The sequence below is a fragment of the Schistocerca gregaria genome, chromosome X (genome assembly GCF_023897955.1).
Source record: "Schistocerca gregaria isolate iqSchGreg1 chromosome X, iqSchGreg1.2, whole genome shotgun sequence".
Taxonomy (NCBI): Eukaryota; Metazoa; Arthropoda; class Insecta; order Orthoptera; family Acrididae; genus Schistocerca; species Schistocerca gregaria.
Window position 1 is genome coordinate 492,901,353 of NC_064931.1, and position 17,223 is coordinate 492,918,575.

The following is a 17,223-nucleotide window of genomic DNA, read 5'->3' on the forward strand; positions in this document are numbered from 1 at the left end:
ATACCAGGAATAACACTGCTGTGTTTCTACTTAACATTAACACAGTCCAAGTTAACAGCAGCCTGTGCATGGTACTAATTCAATAGTCTGGCTGTTGCTAGTCTCCAACTGATGTTGCAGGGTGATGCGGGGTGCTGCATGGAGCCCATTACTTTTTTTCAGATGGCGATTCTGCACTGTAGTGCTCAGACACTGTCAGCTGGAACCTTGATGACAAATATGCCTGTCTCCACATTGCCATGCGGTCCAACATGGTACGCTTTCACGTCTGAATGTCCCACAAATCTGTATATTGCACAGTTTGACCAGCTGGTCAAATGGAGACCCACAATGAGTTCCCTGTGAAACTATGTCAGGTGCTGATAACACTGTCTCACATGAGTGACATTCTTCACGCAACTTGACTGCTAATAACACTAAACATAGAACATCACAAATACACTGATGGCTGTTTTACATGCCACACAGCATTGCAGTGCTTAATCATTTACATACCCTTCAGTGGTGTTAACGTGTACAAGGTAACATAGACATCTGACCATTCCTTGGCAATTAATATCAGGTCTGTAGTCCAGTGAGCATACATTTTGTTTGTACATTCATTACCATGTAAGCCTTCAGTCACTGTTTAGTAAATAATTGTTGCATTTAATTTGCAACAGTTGTTACAGTAGAGAAATTCTGTACATAGAAAACAGCACATATACACAATAAATTATACATTTCACTTGTTTAATCTGTAATTAGTTGTTGTAGTTTACGAATCTATGCTGCAGTGAGTGAGCCCCTAGTCTATTGAAATGTTTACTGGAAGCTTTTCTGACTTATTTCATCCATTCTACATAATTTCTGCTTTCGTTTTGCAAAGCAAGCAATTAAATCGCAATACCTTAGAGTTCCACATCTTCGAGTGCCAACGTATTCGCTATGAAGACAGAGTTCTAACTGACATGTCTTGGACATAAATACTGGGCAATAATATTGTGCCATTCTTGGCCTTGCACTTTTGTACAGTATATTGACACAATATTATTGCACAATAAATGTTGAGTGTAGAGGGACTTTAACAGGCAGTCTGTTTCATCCTGGGGAAATGCGCACTTCTCCTGACACTCCATGCCAAGCATAGTAATGTTGGTGGATGACATTTGGGCAGTTAGACTGGTTTTTTGTGTCCTCCAAGGAAGTGGTATTATTCTCAGCTGTGATGTTTTAAACAGCTTTCAAGGCTGGGCTGACATGGTTGGGATGCCTCACATTGCACATTAGGTCCGGGTTGCCCTCAACCCTGCCTCCTTTGTCAGTTGCGCTGGTCGTACCTCTTTTACTGTGTTTTTAATTGCTCTTAAATGTGGTAAGCCCTTGTTTGTACTGCACTCTTTTTCAATTTTTTAGGACTGCCCCAGCATATAACATTTCAATGAAGGCAAGACCTTCAGTTTTGTTATCTGTGACACTAGTCAGTGTTGAAAGAACAGTTAAACAAGCCCTTACGCTTTCTCAGAGAGAGTAGGTTCTATTCCCATTGATGACTGTATTAGATTGATGGTGGAACAGTTTTGGGAGAGATGCCTCCCACTGCATGCTGAGCCCTTGGCGAACATTAAGTTGCATCTACCCACGTAACGACTTGATTTCTTCCCTCACCTTATTTTACTGTTGTTGGCACCACTGGTATTTGTTATGTTTTTAGCCCTTTCACTTTTACAATCATGGGTCTCCTCTCCATCCAGGTAGAGGGAATTACTTATTCTGTTACTCTCTAACTGCATCATCGGCTTGCAGAAGGGATCGGGTGTGGAGTAGGTGCCTCTAGCCACATTTGAGTCCTAGAGAACGCTTGTCTGCTTTCTGGTCTGAAGATCAGCCCAACCCACATTTATCTTTCCTGCAATTGTTTCATATCTCTGGCATGAATATTGCTTTTAGTATCTTGATATCATCAGTCTTACATACTATCACAATTCGATCACATTTGTAGCTGATAATTCCAAATGGGCTACCCGTGAACAAGAGATTGGTGACTTTGCTGCTTAGTCCCTTAACCCCACCAACTAACCAACCAACAACCAAGTGAGCTTTTATTTTGTAGTTCATTCATAATTTCTTCAATTTCAAAAGTATTAATCATTGAAGTATTGAAAAATCATTTCTTTAATATACTATCGTGCTTTTTGTTCAACTGCCTACATTATTTTCTCAACAAAACATAAGAAATTATTTAGTAATAAACTGCGCCTAGTCAATTTTCATTTATGTAACAAAGTAACCTGTATTTTATGAAAATAAATGATAATCACTCTTCATTAAGCTATTACATTGCATTATACAAATTTATCACCTAAATCATTGATGTTTTCCACTGTGTAATTATTTATTCCAAAATATGGAACTATATGTCAGAAACCTTCACTAAGTATTTGGCATGTGAATAGCTATGTTTTTGAAAGAAGTAGAAATTATTTCTCTGTGGTGGAAGAATGCATACCTGTGCAACAAGCTGTTAAAAACAATTTCCTTGAGTTACCGCAACATTTTAAGTACATTATCTATATGTTTATTTCTGAGTGTCATGTAGAACTCATTAGCAGAAAGTGTATAAGAACTAAAATGTTTCTTTTGTATAATATATAATAATAATACACAGAGAAAATGTTTTAGTGAAAACACTGAAATGATATTAGTACTATTTTAGGTGGAGAATGCCTGACATTCTACAGTTAGTGACTACATTACTGATTATGTATATCTGAATATTGCCTTCTTTAAAATGTAAGATGACAATGAATTTCATGAAGTTAACAGTTTTTATTTAAGAAGTGTATTGGTTTTGTTACAGGATAAATACCTGGACAGGTTCTTGAATCTGTGTAGTGCTATAGAAGAAAGAAATATTCCTGTGCGATACGGTGAAAATTTAGAGAGTGAACTAAAATCAAGGTAATTGCTAGAAAGGAGAGTTATTTGATTGTTTCTCTTAATCTGTTTTGTTTGTATTCAGTAACTGTACTTCAAATGGCAAATATTTGTTGAAAGTATGACTGTGTTGTGGAAACACATCACTTTTACAGCTTTGTACACACTGAACTTGAAACGTGTTTTCAAAACACATTTACAGCTACCGTTTGAAAACATGCTTCAAAATACAGGAACAGTTACCCATAGCAGTGGCAGTACAGAACAAAAACAATGTTTCAAACCAGCAGCTACCACGTCACCACTGCACGGCATTAGCATACATTTATGTATTGTGTTGTGCCATCTGCTGTGTAGAGCTGTTAGGTGTTATGTTTTCACTTGCTGTATGAAGTTTTTACAGAAAAAAAGAGATAGGGGTTATGGAGTGGACAAGGCAGCAGACTGTCAAATTGTTATCGTTATACCAGACTGAAGACTGCTTGTGGACTATATGAAGCAAATAGTACAAGAATAGGAATAAAAACCAAGATACTGTGCAGAGAATTGATGCTACATACTGACAAAGACTGTGTGGAAAAGAAAGTAAGATCACTTGTCATAACTTGCTGGGAAACTTCAAAGATAAGTTAGATGTGCCAAGAGATTTTGGGATTGGAGCCAGACGATATTGATGTTTTACCTCAGTAGAGTGGCTGACAACCAAGCAGCCATCTTCAAGTGACATTTACAGCTGATGATTGCTGCTGCAGTTTGCCGTGTTTATACCAACATTTGCATGTGCATAGCTCTTGGTTGCATGATCAACCTTTGTTGAATTAAGCACCGTCTGTCAAATCTTACTATGTATGAAGTGTGCTGGCATCTACATACATCTACATCTATACTCTGCAAACCACTGTGAGGTGCATGGCAGAAAGTGTATCACATTGTATCAGTTATTAGGGTTTCTTCCTGTTCCATTCATATCACATATATGTACTAATTAAAACAGGTATATGGCTTGTGAAACATTTGGTTTGCACTTATTGCTCTATTATTATTATTATTATTATTATTATTATTATTATTATTATTATTATTAAACTAGCTTAGTGTCTGCTGATTCACTTGTATAGAGTATATGGCCTGCAGAATTTTTTTTGTTTTCATTTAATCAAATTTTTATGTTGTCCACAAATTGCAACAACTTCTAAGCTTTTCACATTAACTAAGACTATGTAAACATGGTGTTTTCCAAATGTACTTCTGACCAAACAGTGATTCTGGTAGATGGAGTCCAGAGTTTTGGTTAATCATTCTTTTTGTGTTCTCGTGGAGATATTTCCATAGCACCTTTCATCCCACTAAAAAATATTTATTTATATTGAACCAGGAAGTGAAATGCCAATTTTCATAAATTAAGCTTTAAATTTTTTATATAACAAAAATTTGCTTAAAAATTTTCATCTCCTGTTGCACTCCCTTAGGGGCTCAATTTCCAGAAACATTGAAACGTAATCTCCCCCCCCCCCCCCCCCCCCCACCACCAACTGAGAAGCCAAATTCCACTTGTCATAGGTGTAGCTTGAAAAATACTTTAGTAGCTCTTTAGTAATTATTTATTATCAAACAACTTTCCTCTGCTATTTTACCCCCTTAGTGGTTGAGTTTCCGAAAATACTGAAACATGTATTTCTTTATTTCAGACCGAGAAACCAAATACCAATTTTTGTAGGTCTAGCTTCAAAATTGCCTTAATAGTGATATTTTTCCCCCCTGAAATATATAGTGGCAGCTACTGGCAGTATAAATGCAATATAACCCCACTTTGACATTCCTGGAATTAATGTTTTCCCACCATTTACAGCATTTTTTTATCATTTGCTTCAAATTTCCCATGTCAACAATGTTAAATTGCGCCTGATTTTGTGTCAACATATTTATAATTTTCCCGTGATTTACACATTATGAAAAAATGTATGTGGAGAAAAAAATGATGTTGGGTGTCCAGTAGTGTTTACAAATATTATGTGGTTAATTTCTTGACACCATGCCCTCTACTCTGAACCAGTAAACGTGTAAAATTTGGAACAATTCATGCCGTATCTCCCGCCGCTGCCAATCTATACTTGGCAATGTGGCTGATAGGAATAATTAGGTTTGTTCGAACAAAGATATCATGACCAGTCACAACCATTTTCAAACTGTCTGTACAGTGCAGATGCAGTTTCATGACTGTTGTGATCATCGTGACCCCCTTTGTTGAACCACATTTTGCATGTTTTGGCGTTTGGCCAATTGGAGCGCTAGTTTACATCGTTATTCACTTTGCGTTGCTCAAATTTTTTTTAGTTTAAACACAGTGCTGGTTTTGTACTTTTCTCATGCTGAGTAAAACGTGTTTCGAGAATTTATTCTCATTGTCAAGTGCAGTATTTACGTATGTATTTTTTGTGATGTCACACAAATGAACAATGTGAGTGATAATTTGTGTGTGTGTGTGTGTTTTTCCACATAATGGAGGAGGCACAGAACCTGATAAACTTAAAAAAGATGACTACAATGCATGAGATGCAGAATAACACACATTCAACTAGTGCAGTATTTCATTATTTAAATAATGAATGGCAACTACAGGCTTTCAAAAACGTAAATTATGGTGTATGAAACTGGGTCAAACATTCCTACTTCCCACACAATTATCAGTTCCAGTTACATCAGTGGTTTTTATTAGATATTAAACCTTTATTAGATATTAAACCTTTATTAGATATTAAACCTTTATTAGATATTAAACCTTTATTAGATATTAAACCTTTATTAGATATTAAACCTTTATTAGATATTAAACCTTTATTAGATATTAAACCTTTATTAGATAGTAAACAAGCCTCTGACAAGTTGTTTGATGCCTGTTATTTACATATATCATATGTAAGGTCTAAAATGCAAGGGGGTATCCTGTACGTAACTTTTACAGCTTAAAACATTATTTCCCACATTTTATTCCTTTTTTTTTAAGTCCCTTGAAAAGTGTAAAAGTGGGGTTTTACTGTAGTTTAGAAGTGAAAGGAGTGAAACAATTCATTGAATAGTGGAATAGTTAATTGTTGACGGGTACACGAAGAGGAATGAAAATGTTGCTATTTTTCAGATGAATCCTATTTTGGGCTAGAGTGTGTGTGTGTGTGTGTGTGTGTGTGTGTGTGTGTGTGTGTACACAAGTTGAATCCTACAGAAGATAATCCATACAACATAGCTATGCGGTTAGGAGAGGCAGCAGGTACACAGGATGGGGATGCGAAACACAAATGCCTGAACTGGTGATTTCATGTAGCACATGTTGATGGTGACATATAGGAGTGGATTGGGATGATGTGACAGAACAGAGGAAAGAGAGATTGTAGGTTAGAGGATGCGGGGTTGGGTAGTGTAGATTAAGGACAGGAGGGTTATGGGAATGAAGGATGTGTTACAAGGACAATTACCACCTAGGTAGTGCAGAAAAGTTGGTGGTGGGGGGGATCCAGATTGTGGGAGCTGTGGAACATCCATTGAAATAGAGCATGTTGTGCCAATGCGTGGCCTACCCTGTTCTCCCCCCTGCGGGTTCAGGGGTAAGAACAGGCCTGCGGTATTCATGCCAGTCGTAAGAGGCGACTAAAAGGAGTCTCAACTGTTTCGGCCTTTAATGTGATGGTCCCCATTGGGGTTTGACCTCCATTTTTCCAATTTCAACAGAAGTAGGAGACTTCTGGGGAAGGACACCTTACGTGGTACACCATGAGTCCTCTGTGCCCTAAGACCTTGGCACTCTTTTATCGTCTTGGCGTCGTCACTGCACCCTCCATCCCTCATTTTGGGCATACACACCTGTTGGATTGTGTAAGTTACGCCCTTAGTGCATCACCATCTGCACCCACGATCATTATGGACTACCCATGGCACCCAAAATCCAGCACGGTAGACAGCCCGTTGTGGGGTCGTCATGTACCCTCTAGGTTGTAGCCCCCTGACAACACAGGTATCGTACTGCCGATGCCTGAGCTGACACCTCCCCACGTAAGCCAAGGAGTAGATGTTCGTCTCTCTGGGGCATCAGGACTCCCGGGAATGGCCATCCTGCCAGGTGGCCTTTGCTGTGGCTGGGTGGCGCCTGTGGGGAGAGCCCCTGGTCGGAGTGGGTGGCATCAGGGCGGTTGCCCCACAATGAAGCAGGTGAAGTCTCAATTCGGTGGTCGAACGATCGCCAATGTCTCTAAGCGCAGTAAGACAGAATTTGATGCTGTGACATATAACCCCAAATCGTTCCCTTCTCTAGCCACGCCATGGGAGGAACGTAGGCCTGCGGACAGACAGGAGCCGTATTCATCGCGATACCTTGTGTGCAGTAGAACCAATGGGGGTTCGTTTTTGAGGACTAAGCCTCTCTTCTTTGTTCACCATCTTGAAGATAAGTTTGGGGAAGTGGCATCTGTTTCCAAAATGAGGAGTGGGGCTATTTTGATACAAGCAGTTTCATCTGCACAGTCACAGGCGTTACTCGCCTGTGAGAAACTCGGTGACATGCCCTGTTAACGTCGCTCACCATAAGTCCTTAAATTTGGTCCAGGGGATTATCTTTCATAGAGATCTTCTGCTACAGTCTGATGATGAGCTACGGGAGAACCTGGCACAGCGAGGTGTGCACTTTATCCGTCATGTCTTTAGGGGGCCCAAGGGTAATACGGTCGCTACCAGTGCCTTCATCCTGGCCTTTGAGGGTGACTGCTTGCCTGAGAAGGTCAAGGTCATGATTTACCGGTGCGATGTCAAGCCCTATGTCCCGCCCCCTATGCGATGCTTCCAGTGCTGGAAGTTCAGACATATGTCCTGCAGATGCACTGCCAGCCCCACATGTCGTGATTGTGGACGACCTTCACATCCTAATGCTCCATGTGCTCCGCCTCCCACCTGCATTAACTGTGGGGAGTATCATTCTCCCTGCTCGCCAGACTGTGCAGTCTAACAAAGAGAGTGGAAGATACAAGAAATTAACACCCTGGACCGTTTAACTTACCAAGAGGCAAGGAAGAAGCTAGAACGGTTCAACCCCACATCTATGTTGAAGAGTTATGCTGCTGCAACTCTGCCACCACCAGTTACTGCAGACTCCCTTCTCAGTTGGCCCACAGAACAGTAAATTTACGCCTGCTCCACTGCTGGTAGGGGCCACGTTCTCTTCCACTGCTCCCAAAACACCCGATTTGGGAGCAGTGGACCCCGAACAACTGGGGACATCCATCCCCACCTCTCAGCCGGAGAGGCACCAGCCCTCCCCGGCTGCTCAGCCAGAGAGGCAACAGCCTCTTCCGGCTCCTCAGTCGGAGAAGCACCAGCCTCCTCCTGCTGCTGGGCCGGAGAGGTAACAGCCTCCTCAGGCCTCACTCGTTCGGAAGGGGTCTCTTGGGGGAGTCCCTTCCTAGGATTTTACCAGTGTCTCGCAAGACGCTAGCCAGTGGCTGAGGAAGCCACCAGCAGTTGGTCGAAGGGCTTCACACTCTTCCTCTGTTCCTGACAATGCGTCAAGAAAGCCCTCCTAGCATGCAAACCCTCCTCCCAAAGACAAGAGAGAGAAGAGGAAGCTTTCTAAGAAGCCTAAGGACCCAGTGGTTCCCGTGCCTCCGCTTCCTGTCAGCTCAGCCTCTGAGGATGAGGTAGCGCTCTTTGTATCCCTTGATAACCTCGATCTCGCCATCTGGGAAACGATGGCAGTTGCGACGTCAGTCACTCAGTCGGAGGCAGCATGTGACTCTGTTAAGTAATTTGCTTTTTCTGTGCCTTCATGCCTCTACAGGACATGCTTTGTACAATCCTCCAGTGGAATTGTGGCGGTTATTTTAGCCATCTCCCTGAGCTATGACAGCTTCTAAGCATGACACCTGTTTTGTGCATTGGCCTCCAGGAAACCTCGTTCCCGGCAATGCGGACCCTGTCCTTCGTGGATACAGGGGTTATTACTGCAACCGTAGCACTTACAATTGTGTGTCAGGTGCAGCCTGCGTGTATGTCCTTACCTGTGTATACAGTGCTCCTGTGCCCATTCAAACATCATTGTAAGCTGTGGCTGTCCGCATAAGGACTACCCAGGACATAACCGTCTACAGTGTCTATCTTCCTCCAGGTGATACAGTCTCCCTGACCGAATTGGCTGCACTTAAGTCACCCAACTTCCCACGCCTTTTCTTCTCCTGGGGGATTTTAACGCCCACAATCCCCTGTGGGGTAGAATGAAGATTACTGGCCGAGGCAGAGAGGTTGAGAATCTCATCTCCCAACTCGACCTCTGCCTCTTAAACACTGGCACCGCCACACATTTCAGTGTGGCGCATGGCACATTCTCGGCCATAGATCTGTCGTTGTGCAGCCCAGGGCTTGTACCATCGGTCCACTGGAGAGTCCATGACGACTTGTGTGGTAGTTACCATTTTCCCATCTTCCTTTCAGTACCCCAGCGTCGCTGGGGTACTGAACGCTTGCCTGGATGGGCATTTATCAAGGCAAACTGGGACACGTTCTCCTCTGCTGCCACTGTTGAATCTCTCCCCCTAGGTACCATCGATGTGGCGGTTGGGGCACTGACTGCAGCGATTGTTTCCGATGCGGAACGTGCCATTCCTCGTTCGTTAGGGTGTCCCTGGCAAAAGTCAGTGCCTTGGTGGTCTCCGGAGGTCCCTGCAGCCATTAAAGAACGTCGGCGGGCTCTTCAGCGACATAAGCGGTACCCGTCTTTGGAGAACCTCATTTTATTCAAACGTCTCCGTGCTCGGGCCCGGCGGCTCATCAAAAGGCGGAAACAGGAGTGCTGGGAGAGGTACGTTTCCAACATTGGTTCCCGTACTTCACCCTCCCAGGTGTGGATGAAGATTCAGCGTATGTTTGGATTGCAGCACTCTACAGGTGTCCTAGGGCTTACCATCAACAGGGCAGTATCCACCGATGCTGATGCAATCGCCAAGCATTTTGCATAGCACTATGTTCGGGCCTCTGCGTCGGGGAATTACCCGCCTCCGTTTCGCGCGCTAAAATGCCGGGCGGAAGGCAAACGGCTTTCTTTTGCTTCTCGCCACCCTGAGGCGTATAACACCCCATTTAGTTTATGGGAACTCCACAGCGCCCTGGCACAGTGCCCCGATACAGCCTCTGGGCCAGATGGCATCCACAATCAGATGCTGAAACTCCTTTCCCCGGACTGTCAGCGATGTGTTCTTGCCATCTTCAACCTCATATGGGGCGCGACGGTGTCTTTCCGTCGCAGTGGCGAGGAAGTACCATCATTCTGGTGCTGAAGCCTGGTGAGGACCCACTTAATGTGGATAGCTATCGGCCCATCAGCTTGACAAATACTCTGTGCAAGCTACTGGAACGTATGGTGAGTCGACGGCTGTGTTGGCTGCTCGAGTCTCGGGGTCTTCTGGCTCCATGCCAGAGCGGCTTCCGTCAGGGCTGTTCCACCACCGATACGTTGGTCTTCCTTGAGTGTGCAATCCGCACTGCTTTTTCTAGGCGCCAACACCTCGTCTCCGTCTTTTTTGACCTCTCCAGAGCATATGACACGATGTGGCGGCACCATATTCTCGCCACATTGCACAGGTGGGGTTTTCGGGGCTCTCTCCCCATTTTTATTCAGAACTTTTTATCTGTTCAGACATTCCACGTTTTAAATGGCACATCCCATAGTTCACTTCATATCCAGGAAAATGGCGTTCCACAGGGCTCTGTATTGAGCGTGCCCCTTTTCCTTGTGGCTGTTAATGGCCTTGCCGCAGCAGTAGGGTCGTCTGTTTCACCCATGTTATATGCTGATGATTTCTGCATCTTTTTCAGCTCCTCCACCATTAGTGTTGCAGAATGTAGGTTGCAGGGACCCATACGCAAGGCGCAGGAGTGGGCCCTAGCCCATGGGTTTCAATTTTCTCCTGCAAAGACTTGTGTTATGCACTTTTGTCGGTGTCGAACTGTCCATCCCCACCCTGAGCTTTATCTTCAGGATGCCAGGCTCAGGGTTGTTGACTCTTACCGTTTTCTGGGATTGCTGTTCGATGCCCAGCTTACTTGGCTTCCACATATTCGTCAGCTCAAGTGTCAGTGCTGGCAGCATCTGAATGCCCTCCGCTGCCTCAGCAACACAACTTGGGGTGCAGATCATAACACGCTGCTGCAGCTCTACAAAGCCCTTGTGCTGTCCCGACTGGATTATGGGAGTGTGGCGTATGGCTCAGCGTCACCCTCAGCGTTGCAACTGCTGGACCCCATTCACCACTGTGGGGTTCGGCAGGCGACAGGAGCATTCTGCACCAGTCCTGTTAATAGCCTCCTTGCTGAGGCTGGGGTTCCTTCGCTCCACATTTGGCGTCAACAACTCTTAGCCAACTATGCTGCCCATGTTCATTGTTCGCCCCGTCACCCTAACTACCGTTTCCTTTTCGATAATGCGGCAGTCCATATCCCACACCGGCGGCCGCGATCAGGCCATACCATTGGCATCCGTGTTCGTTCACTCCTTAGTGCACTCGAGTCTTTGCCTCTTCCATCTGCTTTTCAGGTCCACCCACATACACCACCTTGGTGTATTCGTCGGCCGCAGCTTCGGCTGGAACTTTCCCGATGGCCAAAAGATTCAGTTCCTCCTGCAGTTTTGCGCTGCCAATTTCTTGCTCTCCTCGACGCATACCATGACTCGGAGGTTATTTATACCGATGGCTCGATGGTTGATGGCCGTGTGGGGTACGCTTGTGCTCATGCGGACTATGTTGACCAGCGCTCCTTGCCGGAAGGCTGCAGTGTTTACAACGCAGAACTGACAGACATTTTTCGTGCCCTTGAGCGTATTCGTACCAACACTGGAGAGTCCTTCGTCATTTGCAGTGGCTCGCTCAGTAGTCTGCAGGCTCTTGACTAGTGCTACCCACGCCATCCCATTGTTGGTGCCATCCAGGAGTCTATTCACACTCTTGAACAGCGTGGTCATTCGATGGTGTTCATATGGACCCCGGGACACGTTGGGATCATGGGAAACGAACTCGCCGACAAGTTAGCCAAAGAGGCTACCCACAAACAGACACTGGAGATTGGCCTACTGGCAACTGATCTCCGAAAGGTTTTGCACCGTCGGGTCTTTGGGATGTGGGGAGATGAATGGCGCACTCTGTCTGCACCTAATAATCTGTGGCAAGTAAAGGAGGCCACGACTATGTGGGGTTCCTCCATGTAGGCCTCTCACAGGGATTCTGTTGTTGTGTGTAAGCTTCGCATTGGCCACTCTTGGCTGACGCATGGTCATCTGCTGGGTCTACGATGGGCCATATATTGTTGGAATGTCCTCTTTTAACCGCCCTCAGGTGAACTTTTAATCTCCTGGGTGATTTATCATCTCTTTTAGGTGACCATGTCTCTATGGCAGATCGTGTTTTAAATTTTATTCGAGCAAGTGGCTTTTATAGGTCCCTCTAATTTTATTGCGTCACCCTCTTTTGTGCTCTATATTTTACTTCGTTTTGTCTTGTAATTCGACTCCACCCTAATCTTTTAGGCTGGAGGTTTTAACGTGTTGCAGAGTGGCTGGCTCATCCTATTATTTTCGTGATCAGCCAGCTACAGTCCTCTGCTGTACAGTTTTAATTCCTTCTACCTTTCTTCTCTGTGTTGTTTTTGTTGCTGTGCTCCATTTCCTGTGTTGTCTTACCATTGACCTTGGGGCTTTTCTTCCCCCGGAATTTTTATTTTAGTGCTTCATCTGACTGGTGGATAGTTTCACTGTGCTCTGTGTTTTTATGAAACAAGGGACCGATGACCTTTGCAGTTTGGTCCCTTTAATCTTTAAACCAACCAACCAACCAACCCTGCTCTTGTACATTATTTGGCAGTGGCCATTCATTTGAGTCAACAATTGGTTCATATTCATGCCCACATAAAATACTATGCAGAAACGATGGCAGAGTTGGTGTATGACTTTGACATGTGGACTTGCCTCTGATGGGATAGGAAAAGCCTGTGACAATACTGGACTAGGATGTGCTGAGTGAGTGAATTGGCCAGATCTTGCTCCTGGGTCTTCCACAAGGATAAAGTATATGTGGTAAGGGGATGGGAGCAGGAGTGACATAGAGATGGACTAGAATATTGTATAGCTTGAATGGGTAGTGAAATATCACTTTAGGAAGGTTGGGAAGGAAGTTGAGTAGTAGGTTCCTCATTAGCTGGCACAATAATATCTAGTCGATGGCATGCTCCAGTCCAGGATGATATTTGTACATGCTCTTAGTTTCATATCACCTTTAAAAACCTTATTCATAATCATTTTAGCTGTCTTGGTACTCATAGCTGCATGGCAGATGATATGTTTCTCAACGTTTGTAACAAGCTAAAACCATGCTTCAGACTGCAATGACGCTCAGATCATTACTTTTTATGGGCAGTTCACCACCAGTTCTGTTTTGTCTTTAAATGTCACAGCCCAACTCAAAGTTTCAACCTAAAATTAATTTTTCTCTGTAGCTTTCAAATGTTAGTTCAGTGTCCCACATTTTTATGGTTTTGTCCATGCTTCTGCATCTTCATCTACATGACTACTCTGCTTTTAATGCTTAAGCGCCTGCAAGGGGTTTATCAGAGCTCTTTCACACACTTTCTCTTCTTTCAGGCTCTAACAGCATGCAGAAAGAATGAACTCTTAAATCTTTCCGAGTGAACGCTGATTTGTCATATTTTATTACAGCACTTTTCCATTCAGAGGAGAACATTGGAGATTGAAATTGCATGAAAATGTCTTACCATAATGAAAAACAGCTTTGTTTTAATGATTGACACCCCAACTCATCCATGACACTCTCTCCTCTATTTTGTGATAATACAAAATGAGTTGGCCTTCTTTTAAATTTTTTGATGCCCTCCATCAATTCTGTGTGATAAGGATTCCGTACAACCTAGCAGTACTCAGCGGAGGATGGACAAACATGGTGTAGGCATTCTCTGTAGTAGACCTATTGCTTCTTCTGCCAGTAAAGCACAGTCTTTGGTTCGCGTTCCCTCACTACATTATTTATGCAATCATTCCAATTTAAATTGTTCGTAATTATAATTCCTAGGTATTTAGTTGAATGGACAGGCTTGAATAGTGTAATTTACCCTGTAACTGAAATTGAATGTATTCATTTAGGACTTGTGGATGAACGGCTTGAATAGTGTAATTTACCCTGTAACTGAAATTGAATGTATTCATTTAGGACTTGTGGATGAACTCAGACTTCTCATTATTTATGGTCAATAGCCATTTTTCACATCCTACAGATACCTCATCTAAACCATTTTGCAATTTGTTTTGATCATCTGATGATTTTATTAAACAATAAATGACAACATCATCTCCAAACAATCTAAGATGGCTGCTCTGATTGTCTTCTAACTGGTTTTTATAGATTAGGAACAGCAGAAGACTTAAAACACTTCCTTGGGGAGTGCCAGATGTCATGTTTGTTTCAGTTCATGACATTCTGCCAATTACTACAAACTTTGACCTTTCTGACAGAAAATGACTCCCATTGCATGACTAAGAGGATACTTCATAGGCACAAAATTTGCTTAAAGACACATGTGAAAAATAGTATCACAGGTCCTTTGGAAATCTAGACATATGGAATCAGTTTGAGAGCCAATTCGATAGCACTCCTTACTTTGTGATGATAAAGAGCTAGTTGTGTTGCACTAGATGATACTTTCTAAATTCATGCTGACTGTATGTCAACAGATTGTTTTCCTTGAGATAATTCATAATGTTCAAACACAGTATATGTTCCAAAATCCTACTGCAAATTTATGTCAATGATATGAGTTTCTAATTCATTTTACATCAACGGTCATGCTGAGGTGGACACGCTGGTTCCACAGATCACCAAAGACAAGCACTGTCGGGTGTTGCCAGTACTTGGATGGGTGACTGTCCAGGTAAGCTGTGTGCTGTTGACATTTTGCCCTTTCCTTTGTAGTAGAGGGAACAGCAGGGGTAGTGGTGTGGAGTCTCTGATGACCAGTTTCTGTGCCAGATATTCTGGCTTCAACTCCAAACCTCCCCACAGTGTCTCATGAAGTGAGGGCATGTGACACTGTTGGTTATCATCCATCCTTCAGACAGGGATGTAAGCTCGACTGCCTCCTTGGTGCTCTTTGAGAGGAGTAAGCTATGTGCTGACACCAGGTTTCACCCTCTCCCTTCTCTGTTCTCCAACACAAACATAATGATCGACTACACATACTGCCATTGCAGTCACTTGCGCTTACCACACACACTTATGCACACAGATCTCATACGTGGCAAAGGAAAAGTACCTGCACGCATGCAGGATTGGGAAAACCTTTCCAATTAGGCTGCTGAATCTGCCGTTCGGGGTCTCCCAGCCATTCATGCCATGTGACTTCACTTTTAGTCATCAGATTACTCCTACTTCCTTTCTTGAGTATTGGTGTAACATTTGTAACTTTCCAGACGTTAGGCATGGATTTTTCATTGAGTGAGCAGTTGTATATGATTGTTAAGTACAAAACTATTATATCAGCATACTCTGAAAGGAATCTAATTAGTATACAATCTGGGTCAGAGGACTTGCCTTTATTAACTGATTTAAACTGCTTTGTTGTACCAAGGATATCTACTTCTAAGTTACTCATGTTGGCAGCAATTCTTGATTTGAATTCTAGAATATTTACTTCGTCTTCCTGGGGGAAGAAATTTTGGAAAACAGTATTTGGTAACTCTGCTTTAGTGCCATAGTCATTGATAACATTGTCATCGCCACCTCACTGTGTCTTGCTGCTGATGTACTTCACATACAATTAGAATCTTTTTGTATTATCTACAAGATTTTGGGAAAGAGTTTTATTGTGCAAACTATTAAAATGTCTCACAGTGAAGCTTGTAACAAAATTCAAACTTCTGTAAAACTTAGCCAATATTGGGATTTTGCATTCTTTTAAATTTGGCATGCCTTTTTTGTTGCTTCAGTAACAGTGTTCTAACCTGTTTTGTGTACCATGGGTGGTCAGTTCCATATCTTATTAATTTATTTGGTATAAATATCTCCATTGACTTAATACCCTTCATTGAATTTAATCCAGATCTGCTCTACATATTCATAGTTAGTTCGGAAGGAATGGAGGCTGTCTCTTAGAAAAGCGTCAAGCAAATTTTTATCTGCTTTTTTAGACAGACATATTTTGTATATATTTTTCATGGATTTCAGTGTCACAGTTTTCAGTCTTGCTACAATGACCTTGTGGTTACTGGTCCTTCAAATGCTCCCTATTTGCTCAGGATTATTTGTTGCCGTTTTCACTTTGGATGGTCTCCTGAACTGATTATTCAAAACAATTTTCTGAGAAAGCATTTAGTACAATTTCAGATTATGTTCTATGCCTAAAACTGACTTTGAACACACATTTTCACCAGCATATTGAGGGTAGACTGGAGGCACCACCATCTATCATTGAACGAGTGGGGTACCTATTTAAAATTTTGAAATGGGACAAGTATCCACTGAACTTCTTAGCAACTGTATCACCTGAGTTGGGAAGTCAATGAAAGTAATAATGTATTGTTTATTACGGTTGTCAGGTACAACCTCTACCCATACTAACTCAGAGGAACAATCTACTTCATTTTCACTACACAATAGACTACTTCTAACAGCAACAGACATGCCATTGCCAACTGTATTTAATGCATCCTTTCTGAACACTGTTAGGTCCTTTGTAAAAATTTTGCCTGAACTTATCTCCAGCTTTAGTCAGCTTTTAGTACGTATAATAACTGGTGCTTCAATGCTTTCTATTAGTGCCTGAGCTCTGGTTTTTTAAATTTTTTTTATTTTAACTCTGCTATCAAAATTTACTACTATAATACCTATGGTTTCTAGATAAACATTTTCCTGTGTTTGACCTGCACCCTTTGAGATCTGCATTTAAATCCACCCAAATACTCTACAAATCACATTTAAGTGCCTGGCAGAGGATTAATTGAACCACCTTCACAATAATTCTGTATTATTCCACTCTTCAATAGTGTGCAGAAAAAATGAACACCTATATCTTTCCATGTGAGCTCTGATTTCCGTTATTTTATTGTGATCATCATTTCTCCCTATGTAGGTCGACTTCTACAGAATATTTTCGCATTTGGAGGAGAAAGTTGGTATTTGAAATTTCATGAGAAGATTCCACCACAACGAGAAATGCCTTTGTTTTAATCATGTCCATCCAAAATCCTGTATCATGTCCGTGACACTATCTCCCCAA

At 42.7% G+C, this 17,223-nt stretch overlaps 1 protein-coding gene across 1 annotated transcript in view; it reads left to right on the forward strand.

The window, feature by feature from the left end:
* LOC126298468 (dedicator of cytokinesis protein 7) overlaps positions 1-17,223 on the forward strand; it is a 241,019-nt gene that overhangs the window by 97,046 nt on the left and 126,750 nt on the right. The window contains exon 15 of the mRNA XM_049989801.1: positions 2,840-2,940. Within this exon, the coding sequence (XP_049845758.1) occupies positions 2,840-2,940 (101 nt within the window). The remainder of the gene's footprint in view (positions 1-2,839; positions 2,941-17,223) is intronic.